This window comes from Thermobia domestica, chromosome 13, assembly GCF_964235325.1.
Source record: "Thermobia domestica chromosome 13, izTheDome1.hap1.1, whole genome shotgun sequence".
Lineage (NCBI taxonomy): Eukaryota > Metazoa > Arthropoda > Insecta > Zygentoma > Lepismatidae > Thermobia > Thermobia domestica.
The window spans coordinates 96,458,544-96,476,762 of NC_137466.1; the positions used below are offsets into that span (position 1 = coordinate 96,458,544).

Sequence of the window (18,219 nt, forward strand, 5' to 3'; positions counted from 1 at the left end):
GAAGTGCGGTTTCTTGCAATCGACTCAACGTCCTAGCAATAGGTTCCATTTCCCTCGTTAACTCTCTATGTAAACTAGAAGTTATAATAATTTCCGATTCAACGTTTATTTCCATAAAACGAAAACCGGTAACAAATAGTTAGAAGCGGTTCTTTCGCAAACAATTCAGCGTCTCAAGGTAACTTACCATAACTATGCCAAACACTATCAAAATCGGAAGTGGTTTAATGTTACTTCCGGTTTCAATGCTGATGTCCACAGCAAAACAGTAAGAGATATCGACATGCAGTTTTATGTAATCGATTCATTGTCCCAAGGATAGGTTCCATGTGCTTTCATAAACCTTTTATTCATACTGGAAGTGGTTTACATTAGCCATTTCAGTTTCAACACTTATCGCCATAGAACAAAATTGGCAATAGATAGCGGCAAACGGTTTTCTGCAATCGATTCAGTATCTCAAGAGATCATATCACCACAGCTCACAATACTCTATCAAAATCAGAAGTGATTAAAATTTGCTACTGCTTCTGGTTTCAATACGTTAAAGACTTATATGAGAGGAGGGATAGACCGTGTAGCTTAAATGTTGAAGTAGAAAATGAAGTAGGCGAGGATGATAAAGGATTTAGTATTCTTCGGAATGAGTTTGAATAGGCTATATCCGAGATTAGGAATGGAAAGGCAACCGAGATAGATAATATACTAATCGAATTCATTACAAATATTGAAGACAAGGGAAAGAAAGAATTGTTCCGACTATGCAATGAAATACATGAAATAGGAGAGTGGCCAAAAGACTTCCTGAAGTCGATCATGATATCGATGGGTAAGAAATCGAACCCAAAGAGATGTAAGGGTTATAGAACTATTAGTCTCATATCTCATGCAGCTAAAATTGTGCTCCGAATATTGAACATAAGATTATATAGAAGAACAAATGAAGAAGTTAAGGAGGAGCAGTTCGGTTTCAGAAGAGTTAAGGGCACAAGAAATGCTATTGGATTATTAAGAGCGATCGGTGAAAGATTCATAGAAACAGGGAAACAGGTGTATGTTGTATTTATTGATGTAGAAAAGGCTTTTGACCCCGCGAATTGGGAATTTTTGGGAGTTCTAAATAAGATAGGGTTGGAATGGAAAGATCGAAGACTCATAAGACTTATACATGAACCAACAAGTAAGTGTTAGAATAGAAGAAGAACTGACGGAAGAGAGTGCAGTTGGAAGGGGAGTTCGACAAGGATGCTGCCTCTCGCCAACACTATTTAATGTTTATTTAGAAGAGATAGTGAAAAAGAGTTTACATTATGATGACGGCATTTCGGTAGGAGGTAGAATGATTAGATGCATAAGATTTGCAGATGATATTGAAGTACTGTTCCGTAGAGCAAAAACAGTAACAGATATCGAGGTACTGTTTTTTTTGCAATTGATTCTGTTTCCGTTACTAGTTCTATCTTCTCCATTAACTATGTATTCAATCTGGAAGTGGTTCAGATTAACGATATCCAGTTTCGGCCCTTATCGCTATAGAACAAAAACAGTAAAGCATAGCTAGTAACGACTTTTTGATATGGATTTACCTTATGAGAAGTAGCTTCTATCTTTGATTTCATTAACCTTTTACAGCCAGTAGTTATAGATATACTACTGCAAGTATTGAATTCCTATAGTAAGGAAGTCTATTGTAGTTTGCACTGAAACGAAACTCACTTGCTGGTCGTATAAATATATTTAAATACTTTTTTTTTTTTTTTTTTTTTTAGGTCATATTTGGGCTGGAATGATAAAGCATATTTTTGATCGTGTCTTAGACGAGTTTCACTTACTGCTCAGAAATATATTTGCCAGTATTGCTCATATTGTTCATTTGTTATTGTTGTTGAGATAGCGCTGTCCCATTTCTCGGAACTCTACCATTATCATTGTATAGTGCACGTTATCGACATGGTTTTATAGAATACTTTTTTGAACAAGTTCCGCGCATATTTTTCATTAGGCTCGTCACTACTTCCGTATGAGTGGAAATGATGCTCAACAGCACTACAACTCGCCTTGTATCATAGTGTTCTCTGCAAGAATCAATGGTGAACTGAAGCTACACTTTACGCTTTCTTCTCTTATTACTGACGGTGTGCAAGTGTGCTATTTCTTGGTATGCTTTATTTCCGGCCGTACTGTAAAATATTTGCTGGAGGTTGAAGCTTGCAGGTAAAGAAAAAAAATGTTGAGCGACGAGTAACTGGATAATATTGTTCAGTGCATTCTGGAGCCGCATGAGGGGATGTATCTAAGTTCAGTCAATATATCGCTGAAAACGGCAAGCGCATTTTTATTTTCAAATATTAAAAGCACTCGATTTTTACTCGCCTACAATTTACTAATAATTGATTTTGACGTACGGTCTTAACGAAAGTATTTTTAGTGTCAGGGTTTCCTAATAGCTTAGTTTCCGCATAATCTTTGTCCATATTGTTGACTCCGAACTCGATACGTATTTACTTGATATTGTCACAAGCTTGGCCAGATAATACATGGTTCATACTATCGTGAAGATACATTTTTTACCAAAATAAGTTAGATATTTATTTTCTTCTCTCAGATTTAATGATGAATTTATAACGAACTTAGGTCATGTAGCCTTTCCGTGTGCACTAGTGTTATAAGAAGCTTAAATATATTATATATATATTAAATGTGTATATACACTTAACGCTTCCTATTGGCATATATTACTGGTGTACTTAAAATAGCTGTGGAATCTTAAATTAATGAGTTTCTTTTTTCATTTGATTACAAATCACGTTTTAGGTGAAGTTGTTATGACCCGCAATTGGCCATAACAGCTCGGTTGATATTTTGTTCACTTGTTTGTTATTTATTGTTTGTGATGACATTTCGTACAAGTTCAATTTTCTACAAAATTGGATATTTTAAATGCGATATCGTATATTATATATCTGTACCGTTAAATATATGGCTTAATTTATAATTATTAAGTGTCAGTTGGCGAAATAGCTTTCTTTCCCGGAAGAAGAAGAAGAAGATAATTTGATACAAAAGAAAAGAGGTAATATACTTCAAACAGAAACGTAAGAGATTATTAAAAAGGTTAATATTCTCATCAAATTTTTGATTAAAATACGTTATTTGGAATTGCAGACGAACGAAAATAAGGATCTCCAACATATTAATGTGGTAATATATATATATATATATAGATAGATAGATATATAGATATATATATATAGATAGATATATAGATATATATCCATAAATAATTAATTAGTTCTAATAGCAGCTATTTTAGATAAATATTAATTAAAATACACAAGATATATTTTGATCATGGAGAGCGAGAAAATAATGGGCATGGCTAACTAAAGAGTTTCTTCTGGGGACTTAAGCTCTTCTGCTCCTTGCTATGCCGCCAAATAAATGAATATTTAACTAAGAATGATTTAAGAAATAATCATTAGCTAAATTCTAGTATTTTATAATAATATTTTGGTCAACATGGAAGCTAGTGCGGATGATATTCCACCTGCAATATATTTCATTGGTGTAATAATTATTGCCAGAAAGATCTATGACAATTTATCAGCATAATATTTTGGTTAGTAAGATGATATCCATAGCGCATAGCAACACAACATTACTTATTTCTATTTAAGTTGTAAATTCAGACTACCCAAACATTGCTTCTCTGTGCAGTCTTGAAGTCATGTCTTGTCTATTTGGCAACGACGTAAGGATATTTACAACATAGGCAGAAGGCTTGATTTAATATACGAGATTATGATAATAATTTAAATGTATATGTATTAAAGAGTGAATAAAATGATGCTATTATTATATAGTAAATAAATATGTCCCGTGTGGAAAATATTGTCTTTTACTGAACTGTTGTAACCTGACGATGCTAACTGAAGCAGAACATGTACGGAAGCTGAAAGAATTTTAATATCATTATAAATAACATGGTGCTGGTTTCTACCGCTTGGTAATCTATCTATATGTAGATATCATGAAATATCGGAACAGGACCAATATATGTACTGCATCATCATATAAACACTATTCATAGACATAATATTTAAAATACGTATTACGCAGTTTTAACTACAAGTAGGTTAATTTATCTGGTCTGCGATTTCATATGAAAACATGAAATAAATAAATACTTACCAATTGATCATACTATAAAATATGTACGAAGAAATTCATGTATATGTAATATTGGTATTCATTACTCAATTATATTCTCATTTCTACAGTTAATTCTATGTATGATGTTTTAATTACTCATCTTTATAAACAAGCTAAAACAAAATTTTGTCTTATATTTAATTTCTGAGAATTTGAATGTTCCTTCAATGACTGTATTCATTCATATCGTCAGTCACGGTAGTTATCTAGTCCCGTGTGGTGTGATTGAGAAATCTTCATGATTGCATTTACATCCTCATCACCGAACTTGGATCTAAAATAAAAAATCTTTCCACGGTTTTCATTCGTGGTGACGACTCAGTCTACATGCAAGGGCCAAACTGTTCAGTTGTCATAACGTCGCCTTCGGTTGACGGAATGGATGGCCGCTGTACCGGAAGAACAAAGTGGAGCATTACAAAGTATATTGTAGAAAAAATGGTCGACTCATGTAACCTAATGAATTTATGAGTGCAATATTTACAGCTTATTTCCTGTAGGCTGAAGGGGACATTAATAAATACAAGAAAGAGCATGGTGGCTCAGTGGTACAGCGCTCACCTCTGGTTGAATAGGTCTCTGTTCCGATCTCAGACCATATAGTGTGAGTTTATGGTAAGCAACAAGATCTTGTTTATTTTCTCGCGGGCTTCCCATTTCCTTTTTCATAATTCCACTTTCATTAATCATCTGCCATCTTTAGCCAAAGGGTTCATAAGGTTGGACGTAAAATGCCAAATTTCATTTCATTTCAATAAATACAAGTAAATGATGAAATAAACACTGAAATTACATTGACTTACGAAGAGAGGAGTATCATAAGAACATCTGCGAATCTTCTGTTCGTTTATCGCGAAGTGTGTGTATTCAAACATGTCACGGAATCTTATTTGTAAAGTGGTTCAGTGGTGGTAGTGGAGCATGGATTAATGTGTATATTTTCTTTTCCCATAATTGATTAGTCTTCATGTAACTTAAAGATTATAGTCTCCTCCCGAAAGAAAATACATTTTCTATACAATGTTAGGAACACAAAAGTGAAATTTGTATGCTATCTCATTTGAATCAACTGCTGACTGGGTAACGCAGAGTATCCCTTGCCATTAAAAACACATTTCCTTGAAAAAAAAAAAAAAAAAAATGCGTAGTTACTTGGAGAGTGTATGTATGGTCAGATTTTGGAAGGAAATAATTGCATATTAACACATTTTTAAAAGTATTTTGGAAAACACTTAAAAAAAGAAAAAAAAGAGGAATTGAATATTACATTTATTTGAATTTTAAAAGTGTCATTTTATATTCTGGCCATGAAGGCCGAACGGTGACACTTCGACGTTGCCATTTTTATAAATTTAAATTTTCTCTTATTATCATATTCCATTTCCATGTATAAACAGAAAATCAAGAATTCAATAGTTACCTTTGTATGTATATTTCCATCTGAGCAGCAGTATCGGGCGGGTGTGCATTTTACCTGACTGGTTGGAGAACTTTAAACTCTCAGGGCACTTATTAAAAAAAAGGTTTCAAATAGTTTTCTTTTATCAATTTTGTTACGTACCAGAAATTTTCCATTGCAATAGATCTGTGGTTTCGGTGTTTTATAGCAAAAACACTTGATTCTCCAGAGCATAACGCATTACTTTGTCCACATTGTTGGTGTAATTTCTGTCACAGATGTGGCTGAAATTGACAGCAGCTGAAAACATTCATGATTTGTTTTTATCAATGAATGATAATCTAGTTTAAGCGTTCTCCAGGAACAACGATGTGGACGAAATAGTAGTTTGTTCCCTTTGGGATGCTATTTTAATGTGAGTCCCCTTTCCTCTAACCAGCGAGGTGCGTGTTTCAGATAAGTCCTCTTACCTCTCATCATTGAGGTGCTTGTTTTACGGGAGTCTTCTTACATATCTCCATTGTTTAATAAAACAAATGTTTGACATGCTACGTTTTCTGTAATTCACATTGCAAGTGTTATACCCACAGCTGAAGTCTAACCACGGACTGTCGCATGGTCGCAGTCCGTGCTTCATAGACGGTAATCTATATATATAAAAGAGAACGTACAAAATCCTTTGTCCGCTCATCACGCTAATACGGCTGAACCAATTTCTTTCATTTTTGGGGGGTTATTAGGATTTGGACCCTAGATGGTTTTTATCATATCACTTTAATTTTTAATTACCAGTGTCTTGAGATAATTGACCATTCAGGTGTCCACAAATCCTTTGTTAGTTCATCATAGGTAAAAATAAACGTATTTATATGCAACCCGCATGACCGTGTCACTCGGCGGGTTAACATAAATGACAGGCGATATACAGCGGAAAATAGCTTGAATCTTCTGTTTAAAATTTTTTAATTGATTTGCTTATTTTTACAGACACTTTTACAATATGCCAGCACCGGGATGACCGCAGCGAAGCGGGGCGGGTTAACATAAATGACAGGCGATATAATGTTAAGATTTACTGCAATCTTCTATGGTTTTTATCATATCACTTGAAAGCGAAAAAGTAAAGATTATCTAAGTAACAAAGTTTATTGCGTTCCGGGGTGACCGCAGCGAAGCGGGGTGAACGCTGCTAGTTTGAATTATAATTTAAAAAATGTATTGCAGAAAATTATCACCATTTCGAACATTTTCTTATTATTTATCAACAGTGTTAACCCATTTTGATTTTTGTCTTTCAGCGCCATCTATCATATAACGAAAAAAAATATTCAATACAAAAGTTACGTATTTTTTCGCGGAGAATTCGAATCTGTGATAAAAAATGAGGGTTCCTATTTAAGATTTCAAAGTTGACCCCCTTCCCCTAGAGGTTGAGGCAGGAGGTCGAGTGTGGTGCCATTGGATGTTCCTCTTCGAGACGAACAGCTTTTTTTTACAACTTTTTTAAAAACTGATTCGTAGTTTTCCAGATATTTCCAAAGACATTTTTTAGATGTCTCACCCGGGATATATATATATATATATATATATATATATATAGTGTTGTAAATAGAAAAAATCCGTTCGTATTTTTTTTTTAGAAATTTTCGTTTTTTTTTTTCAAATAATCATTTGTAATGCATCTTACGTCTATTTAAGTATGAAATATTTTTATGTAGATGTAATCACCGTAAAATGCAACATAAATTAAACGCTAGATACTGATTCGCTACAAATATTTTACAATTTACATGAATACCATACCTATTAACAATTCGGGTTTCAGCAGTTTTCATCAATATCAACTAAGAAATAAAAGTGGAAATGAAATTTTGTTTTTTCGTGAAAGCAGACCTTTAATAAGAACGAAAATAATGTCACGAACAGTATAAAATTGTAATAACTTGTCTAAAGATAAAAACTAATACTAATTTGCCTAATAGTATTTTAGTAAATGTCATATATAAATAATTTGTCGACTAGATACATGTGATATGCAGAGCCGGCTCTACCATATTTGCAACACGTGCATTTGCGTGGAGCGGCAAGCTTGGATGGTCCGGCAAAATCTGTCATAAGTATATTATTTAAATTAAATAATTCTTGTTGGAAACAGACTTCATGATGATAGCAGTTACATTTACTAAGCTGACCTTATATTTGAATACTACATTCATAAATTATGTTTAGGTTGCATTAGTTTAAGGCCACATGGACAATGCTAAAGCAAATGGTCGAATAAATACGAGCACAAATTGCTTGATTGTTGTCAAATGCAAGAATTCAGTTCTCGAATAGTAGTGAATATGTGTTCCATTTAGTAAGTTGTCACAGTTTTGATATGAAACTAGTCTTGTTTTTGTCAGAAACAAGTTCCTTATCGTTGAAGATAGAAACAAGTTTTTTTTTTTTTAAATGTTAGAAGATGTAGAAGAAAAATCAAGAAATAAAGATAAAAGAGCTAGTTGCACTGGAATTGCAAACTGATACATTGAGATTGAAGCTCGATAGTGAATTCTACAAAAAGGATTACCATCTTTCCTCTGCAGTTGTGTTTGCTTTATCTTGCACTAACATAATAGATTAATATTTAAAGAAAAAACAGACACAACGGGATTGCATTTTTAGTAAGTATTTAAGCTTTTCTGAGTGCGACTGCACTTACCCTCACCTTTGTTGTTCATGCTGGAGTAGCATACTTAAAATCATGACTTTTAAGATTTGTTCTTTCTGGACAAAGGGGGAGGCGGCAAATTATGCCATTGCACGGAGCGACAAATTGCCTAGGGCCGGCTCTGATGATTGTATATACAAGACATGAATATAGGATGACACAATTTGAAGTAATGCAGGGTGTTTCAAAAAAAATTAGGGTTTTGAAACTTTGTAGTATCTATTACAATTAACTTACAATTATAAATATTATATAAAATGAAAGAGCAACTCAAACAGTTTTGTACGCACGCATGTACATGCATTGTTTCTTGTCTGCCGTTAGAAAGAGCAAGTAGCAAAGATGGAGACTAGAGAACAGAAAGCTTTTTGTGGTTTAATAAAGACTGAATCTGTACAGTGCAACCGTCTGTGTGAAGAATATTAAGGAGACGCTTGCAACTTCGTCTTTATCGTTTGCAGTTGCTACAGGTCTAAAGCCTACAGACTACTGTTTACGTGCCAATTTCGCAAGTGAAATATTCCTGCATAACAATGAAGATTTTCTGGATCGTGTCGTCTTCAGTGATAAATCGACCTTTCACCTAAGAGCTAATGTGAACACTCATAATGTTTGCATCTGGCCGTCAGCAAATCCTCAGGAGATGGTATAGTTGAAACGAGACTCCCCTAAATTGAATGTGTTTTGTGCCATATGGCGGAAAGTTTATGGGCCTTTCTCGCCTATCGACTAGATGTGTGCCGTGTGACGAATGAATCTCACATTGAACACTTATAGCAAAGACTGTTTGAGGTGCTCTTTTACTTGATGCATTGCTTATAATTGTACGTAAAATGTAATAAATACTACGAAGACTTAAAACCCCAAAATTTATTTTGAAACAGTCTGAATTTCTCACCAACAGTGTTGGAACTAAGATGTAAAAAGGAGAGAAAATTTTCCTTATAAAGTTATTGTTTACAACGATATTATTATTAGTCGAGACTATAACTACAACAACAACAACACGAGTTAGTAGTCAAAAAATGTAATCAAATGTATATTCGGTGGCCCAGGTGGCCAAAGTGGCACACGCGGGTGTGGTACTTGTTTAATCCGCTCCTGTGTGGACACTAATTAAGATATCGGGATATTATTCTTGCAAAATATGGTTGGACTATAGTTTATCATATTCATTTCTTTTTCTTCTCATGTCGAATTTTCTTCTCAAATTTCACCCCAGTCAAGAATTCGAGAATTTTCTAATTTCGAATTTCCTTTATTTCTTTTTTCCCTGTAGCTTTCTTCGTTGTAGAAAGACATCCTGAAGACTTGCCAGGTAGATACCTACGGGCCTGCGCGCAGCGTTGCCAATTAGGGAAATTAAAATTCTCCTATATTTGGGCAAAAAATTAGAAATTTTTGTTTATAATTCCGTACCTATACGTCCGAGTGCAAGTCAACTTACGCCAATCGAACTAGGGATGCGCACGAGACAAGATTTGTGTCCGTCTCGTCTCGAAAATGTGCTGTAAAAGTGATGTCTCGACTCGAATTTTGGCAGGAAAATCCTGTCTCGACTCGTTTCGTGCGCATCCCTAAATCGAACATTTGTCCTTACTTAACAAACGCAAGTACAGATCGTTACAATGGGGTAATTAAGGGGCGCACGTAAAATTCGTATTTATGTTCTAACCCTTGATTTTTCTAGTTTTTCCTTACTTTTCTGTTTACCATAATATATTTTCGGTAATTAGAAGCTTTGTTCCTTAAATACCGCCATAATACTTGTAGGATATATTAGTGGTGTACCAATGTTTAATTTAAGATAGTTTGCGTTTGTCTGGTAGCAGTGTTGCCAGCTACAGAAAATTTTAATTCCAGATTTTAGGGGAAAATTTTGGTAAAATTATGTTTTGGCTCTATTATTTCCCTCTTGTTGGCTATATCGGAACAAACTTACCAGTATCTGGAAGGCTCATCTTTGTTCTACACAACGCATTATAGAAAGTTTCAGCAGGATAATTAGGGGAAGTACAGTTGAGGTTTACAGTAGACCTTGTACTCTAATTGGAAAGATAACTGTGATTTTTTTAAAGGTAGAATGATATATTTTTTATTGACATGTTTACTATATTAGATATCGCCACAATACTTGTAGGATATATTAGAGGGATACCAAAGCTTATTTTAAGATAGTTTGTGTGTGTCTGATAGTAGTGTTGCTAGCTACAGAAAATTTTAATTCCAGATTTTAGGGGAAAATTTTGGAAAAAATCCCTTTTTGTTTCTATTATTTCCCTCTTGTTAGCTACATTCGAACAAACGTACCAGTGTCTGAAAGCCTCGTCCTTATCCTACACAGCGCACCATAAAAAGTTTCACTAGAGTAATTAGGTTGAGTACAGTTGAGGTTTATAATAAACCACGTTCTGTAAATGATAAGAAAATAGTGAATTTCTGGGGTAGAATGAGATTTTTTTTAAAAATTTCATGCTTACTTTGTTAGATATCGCCATGATACTTGTAGAATATATTCTTGGGATACCAAGGTTTATTTTCAGATAGTTTTCGTCTGTCTGATAGCAGTGTTTCTAGCCAAAACAATTAATTCCCGATTTTAGGTGAAAATTCGGAAAATTTCCCTTTTCCCCTCTATTATTTCCCTCTTGCTGGCTACATTGAAACAAATGTACCACTACCTGAAAGCTTCCTCTTTGGCCTACAGAACGCACCATAAAAAGTTTCAATAGGATAATTAGAGAAGCTGTAGCCCCGGCATATCTGTCGATTTTTGCTTCTGGGGCGTGAAAAGTGTCAAAATTATATGTGTATGATGATAGAGAATTTTTAGCAAAATTTGCGAAATTAGGGAGGGAATCTCTGATATGGATTCAGCGTTGGAGGAACAAGTCCTATCTTTGTTCTTTTTCCTTTGTTGCAGCCAGTAGTTATAAATCGAATATTGAACTCATATAGTTTGAAAATTACCACTGTTTCACACTGAGAGACGAAACTCACTTATTAGGAAGATCACATTGGTTAATGTGGCAGTTATTTTTTCACCGATTTCAGTCCATTTTTAAATCGTCGAAAACCAGTCAATCTTTCGCCTTAAAACCGTATCAGAATGGTATCATGCGTTATCATATGGGAGGTAGACAAGTGCGTGAGTATTTCTAGGCGTTTATGATTGTGTTTTGACTTAAATATTACTAGTATCTGTCGTTGTATGTATTCCTATAACTAGTATTTATCTTTGTGTTCCTAGATGTCTCGGAGAGAAATGTAAGTATTTGTCACTCGAGAATAATTTATTAGTAATTTAGAACTTATTTTTTAAAACATTGCAGGAGAAACGAGATGAATTGGATAGTCTTATAACTGCCATTACTACAAATGGTGCTCATCCTAGCAAATGTGTAACGATACAACGAACTTTAGACGGGAGATTGCAGGTAAGTACTTGATGAATACCTTATAGAGGATGTTTTATTATTAGTAGTATTTTCTTCATATTAAAGAATACTTTCTTATTCGTCCTTCTGTAATAGATTTTGAAAAGTGTTATTTTCTGTAGGAAAGATAATTTGAATAAGTTTTTCGAATACGTACCGCTTTTCAACTTTGGAGCAGTGTAGTTTCTCTCTATGTCATTAAAATATATTACACAAGTAGAAACGAGATCATTATACAAGCTTGTTAGGGTAGGATATAGAATAAAGTGAGTTGCCAAGTTTATTGATGTACACTCATGTCCAAAATTATTGTCACATGTCTATAAATATGTTGTTGTAGGAATATAATTTGATAACGAATTCGCCCGGTATTTCTTATAATGTTAGTACGTGTATAATCGGCAAAGACATGTATGTGGCAAATTTCATGTCAAAAAAGTAGTAAATAAGAACAATAAAACAAAAATAAAACTTTCCTCTATATTTAGCAATATTTTGTTTTACTCATTCTAATTTTCGTATTTATAATTCTTTTCCTATGAAATTTACCACAAATATACATTTCACGATTATACACATAGTATCAGTATTAAAAGTACCCTGGAAAATCATTATCATATTGCATTTTTACAAGAAAACAGTTATAGATATGCGACAATCATTTTGGACATGAGTGTCTCTCTTCATATGAGACTTTTAAGCTCTTGCAATAAAAGGCAATACTTTGTGTAGATCATAAACCGCAGGTTTCACTTCTTATTAGCTTTGAACTTCTTTCTGCGGATATTAAGGCCCTTATGGACAGTATCACATTCCGTCCCGTGTAAAATGTTGAACTGCGTCTCAGTCTTTCCCAACATTATTTTTGGGGTTTGTGCACGAATCGGGAACGTTTGTGTTCAATTGGGAACTACGTTTTTTGTTGGCAGGCCCACGATGATTCAAGTCATTCTTTCTTTCACTGAACTTACAGTATATTTCACCTAAAGTCTCTTAGCGGGACCAATTACATTTGGCGAATATACTATTATTGCAGCCATTTTACCTTGTAATAATATTGCCAGGTTAAGGCACGCGGACGTATCTGTTTCAGTAGTCATATTGTGCTGCAGCAGGTCACCTAGAAAATGAAATTAAGAGGAATAAGAATTAGGGGTTGTTAGTGAATTCTTGTAGTATCAGAGTAGTTAAGAAAAAGAAGAAAAGTTCAGATATTCCAACGATTGAAATTTCTGTGTTAATTTTACACTTTTATTGTGGTATAGAGTATTTAAAAGACATCAGTTTTAAATATATCTTGTTTTTATAATGCATAATATGTCTCCTTGAAACCTCACGCAGTTGAGCATGAACATGTATTAATATGAGCTATTCCGATAAAAGGTGATATTTGAATTTGTCGTGACATTTGTGAACAAGTAGCAAAGAATAATAGAAATGTTGTGGCGGGACGTCTTAGTTAACAGTTGTATTGGTAGTAAAATTGCTGGTATTAATATAATGCATATTACTACCGTAACCAAATAGCAAACGCGCGTGGTCTCTAACCGTATTGTTGCAGGTTCGTTCCCAGCTGGGATACTTGCCTTGGATAGAATCCCTAGGATTGATTTAGATCCAACTTTAAGCAATAGGTTACGTCTCATATAGCCTTGGATGTTTAAAAGGTAGATAAACTCCAATCAGTTAATTCTACATTAATGTAGAACATTGTGAGTCAATGGTGGCAATTAACCGGCATAATCGTGGGACGTAAAACTCAAAGATTTCATTTTTCAATGGCGGCACTTCTCCAGGCTTTCTTCTACCCTTGCTCGTATAGATAAGTAATGCGTTACGTTGCTTTAAATACATACAAATATTGCTATAAACTTTTAGTCATTTCAGTACGTGGATGACAGTAAATATTCTACTTAAAAGTGAATGAATAGTGCGGTACACTCATGTCCAAAATTTGTGTCACATGTCTTTAGAAATCAGATAAGTAGAAATAACTCTTCTTATGAAAGAAAGTTTAAATGTGTTTTTGGAAATGTGTAGAAAAAAAAAAACTTTCCAAAATGATATTTCAAGAAAAAAAAATAATAGAGATCTTTAAAGGTGAAATATGTCAAGTACCGAAACTATGTGTCACTTGATTCCGCTGTGTACTGAATGTGCCAATTCTAAGGATGAAATATTTGCTTCCGCTACCAGTCAAAACTTGATAATAATAAATTTGTCTGTAGTGAATGGCACATGATTAATGGGACTTCGCTAAAGACATTTACCTTTATTTCACTTGGTAGTCATCACGTCACGAGGAATGTTCGCTTGATTGCTCTATTGATTCAAATAGTAGTAGTAGTAGTAGTAGTACTAGTACTACCACTACCACTACCACCACCACCACCACCAACTAACTCACTGTATGGCCCATGGAATCCGGAGATTCAGTGCCATGTTCATTAAAGTTCTCCATTGACCTTCCTTAGGCAACTGGATCCAGTTTCTGCTTTGTATTCTTATTTCTGTGAGATCCATCTTAATAATATCTTCCCATCTGTACCTAGGTCTTTCTAAAGATCGTTTTCCTATTGGATTTTCAGTTAAAACTTTGAAAGCATTCCTACTTCCTTTCATTCTAGCCACATGACCTGCCCATCTGAGCCTCCTAGACTTGAAGGCCCTAACAATATTTGGTAAAGGTACAAACTATGCAGTTCCTCGTTATGAAGTTTCCACTATTCCCCATTCCCGTTCTTCTTGAGTCCAAATATTCTCAAATACTTCTAGTTTGCATTCTTCCCTCTGAGTGAGCGCCCATGTTTCGCAACCATACAGTAAAACAGGCATGATTATCGTTTTATGTATTTTAAGCTCTAAATTCCTGTACAGAATTCGCAATGACAAAAAAATTACGAACTTAATAATAATAGGAATTTCCTCCTTTCAGTCGACATTTAATTCGTTCATGAGTATAGTTTTGGTCTGTTAACACTGATCCCAGGTATTCGAAAGTATCTACTTTGTCGAAAGTATGATCCCGGCAATTTTTCAGGTATTTAAGTTTCTCTGCACTTACTTCCAAACCCATGTCTCTGTAAGCATTTATTAAGATCTCTGTATTACTTTCTATCGTTCTCCTATCGTTTCCTATTTATATTTACACCATCAGCACACGCCGTAACCTGGTGACTACAATTCAGTTCAAGATTCAAATTGTTGTCTTTAATATTCCTAATAGGTAGTCTAGAACAAACTTGAATAATAATGGCGACAATGCATCTCCTTGTTTCATATCATTCTCGTCGTGAAAACTCGTAGGCAAGAATGTTCCTACTCGGACTTTACTTCGGGATTCATCTTAACTAATCCAACTAGTTTTTCCGAATACGGATGTTGTTCAGTCTACATTTGGCCAATTTCGACTTGCCTAAAAATTTAGAAGAATCCATGCCGCCAGGTCCGTAAGTGCTCGATGTGTTTCTCTTGGTTCCTGACAATAGCCCGACAGCGTAATTTCCACTGTAATAGGCTTCTCTGAAGAACTGGGAGAGGAATCTTGTTCCATTCCCTTTGCACAGCTTTCCAAAGTCCTTCCACAGTTTGAGCTCCTCCGTGGCTAAGCGGTTAGCGTACGCGCCTTTGGCGTGGGAGGCCCGGGTTCGATTCCCGGCGGGAGCTCATGTGGTTCGGATTCCACGTTAATCAGTAGGTCCACGTCTCATATAGCCTCGCTGCTGAACGGGACGTTAAACTCGAAATCAACTCAACTCCTTCCACAGTTGTCACACGCCGTTTTCCCAAAGCCCGCTTCAGCAATCCAAATCCACAATAGTCCATAGGACTTGAATCTGGAGATTTAACAGGTACCTCATTGAAAGGTATCACCTGTATACCACTTGCCTCCTCCATCTCCCTGTAGAATGCGAGGGACGATCGTGAGGTATGTGATAAGGTCTTGTTCATGTGAATGCGCACCAGATTGGCGTCATTTCTGTACATTGTTGGAATCTCATGCTCGTAGATCGGCCGCATGATCTGCTCCTGAAAATACTGCGAATTTATTTTGCAGTTCTTCGCCACCCTACGAATCTTCAGTTTACCTCGGTAACAGTAGCCAGTAACGACCATGAACCTTTTTGGGAAGGATTCTTTACAGACACGGGCCCACCTTCTGAAGTTCTTGGCGCCTTTCTCTCGGCACATGATGGCTCTCGGTTTGCCGCAGTCGGAAAGGTAAATCGATGCTTCATCGAGCGTTACGACGTACATCTACCTTTATTTTAACAGATGCCGTTCCTACAGCTTCCGGGCGTTACACTTTCGTTCCTTTTGGTGGGCATCCGTGAGAAGATGGCCGCGAGCTTTCATGACTTTTTCCAGCTTGAGTTCATGATGTAACGTCCGGCCCACAGTCTACAAAGACACGTCAAGACGATTAGCTATACACCTTTGTATTGGCGAAGTTTCTTGCATTGCCATTTTGCGAAGTTTCCTCTGCATGGTGTAGGTGGCCTTGGTGCATTCCCGCTTCCTAGGCAACTTCGTTGGTGATCCAAATGGTGGAGCTTCGTTGCCCTTGTACTTTTTAATAACATTTTTTATTCCACTTAAACTGATCTTGCAACCATTCTTCTTGCACTGTTTTCTAATGACGGAAACACTAAAGTGGGCGTCATAAAGAGCCGCAATATAGCCTTCCCAAAACCGGCTTAGTTTGGGTGGCACTTTGGTCACAGAGCGGAAACCCACACACTTGGAAACAAATTTAACACAACACTCACAACAATAGTCCTATTTTGTGCGTTATTGTCGCCCGCACGGAAAAACAACTCCGTTTTCAGGACGCCACGAGCCAGGTCGGGTGAGTCCATTCTGCCCGGGAGGAGGAAGGAACGAAATCGGCCAAACGTAGGCTGAACGACCTCTGTATTATATTCTGTAAGAATGTTGTACAATATTTCTCTCTTAACCGAGTCGTAGGCCTTTTTAAAATCAATAAATAATTGATTTCCTCTGGAATTGTATTTCCATTTCTTTTCTGAGTTTGTGCATCTAGTTCCACAATTTTTCCCGTCCAGCTAAAATTAACTCAGCCGGAATTTTATCTGCACTCTGAGACTTAAATAAAAAAAAAAAAAAAAAAAAAAGTGATCTCTACTTCTGTTCGGTTAGGTTCTGGAACATACGGTTCTATTGTGTGAATTTTACTTTCTCTGCGAACATTAATTTTTGGCCACGTGTTAAATAAATCTTTCCGTCTATTCAAGACGCTATCTGCATTGGTGGCAATTGTTCCGTCATATTTCATTAATATGTATGATTCATGTCCAGAATGTTCTTTTGTTTTTACTGTTATATTTTCAAGTTCATTAATTTTAGCTTTCAACAAATTGCGTTTCTTTGTTCTAAAAGTTTTAGAAGTTTCCCGCCTGATGTCAACGAAATTTTGTGTAGTTATATCGTTCGGATTTTGTAACCATCGCAGTTTTGCCTGTTTGCTCTTCTCCGCTAGTTTAGTATATTTCTAGTGGAACCATTGTTTGTTTCTATGTATTTTCCGCGTGCCCCACTTTTTTCCCGCTGAAATTTTAATACTGTCCCTAGTATAACCCAAGTGTCCTCAACACTAGGTCACACCAAACCTTCTAAAACCGAGACTCTATTCGAGACTTCAATCTGACATTCCCCAGATTCTTCTCTAATTTCTTTAAATTAAACTTCCCGTTTTTAGATATGAAATATTTCCTCTCTCTCTCTCTTTCTCTCTCTCTCTTTCTCTCTCTCTCTTTCTCTCTTATTATATCAATAATCTCTCTCCTATTATCGCTGCTACCAGGCAGGGATCAGTGTCACAGTCAGCTCCTCTGAACGACCGAATGTCAGTTATGATAGACTACCTTCTCACTATTAAAATGTGATCAATTTTATTATGTGTTTTGCCGTCTGTGAGGTCCAAGTGTAATTATGAACATGGCAATATAAGAATTTTGTATTCATCACGATGAGGTCTTTTGTGAAAACTTCACGAGTCTAACGTCGTTCTCATTACTTTCCTTATGCAGACTTTGATTGCCTATAATTGGTTTGAAAATATCCTCTCATCTTGGGAATAATAAAAGAGGTCTGTCATTAACAAATTCAACCTGTTTAATTTATAACCTGTTTAACCTGATATTGTTCGTTTGTGAACGAGAAACTCTGTTTCGAGTTGGTGAGTTTTATTTCCTTTCCCGCAAAAGATCGTAAAATTTTTGGACTGTACTGTTTCCTTTCTTTCCAATCGTTCTGAACTCGTACTAAATCCATTCTATATTTCTCTAACTCACTCGTTACGGAGTTTAGCGCGCCTGCGCGAGAGCTGTACTAAATTTGGCGTTAAAATTAACATTTATGTTTGAAAATACGTGTGTAAATTTGCTTTATCGGAAATGAAAGTGCTGAAATCTGAACTCAACAATGGGGACTATCTG

General features: G+C 35.5%; 1 protein-coding gene across 2 annotated transcripts in view; it reads left to right on the top strand.

Moving 5' to 3' along the window:
- Med (Smad/Smad4 homolog Medea) overlaps positions 1-18,219 on the top strand; it is a 109,699-nt gene that overhangs the window by 16,784 nt on the left and 74,696 nt on the right. For both annotated transcript variants that reach the window (XM_081736145.1, XM_081736144.1), the window contains exon 3: positions 11,657-11,761. In XM_081736145.1, the coding sequence (XP_081592271.1) occupies positions 11,657-11,761 (105 nt within the window). The remainder of the gene's footprint in view (positions 1-11,656; positions 11,762-18,219) is intronic.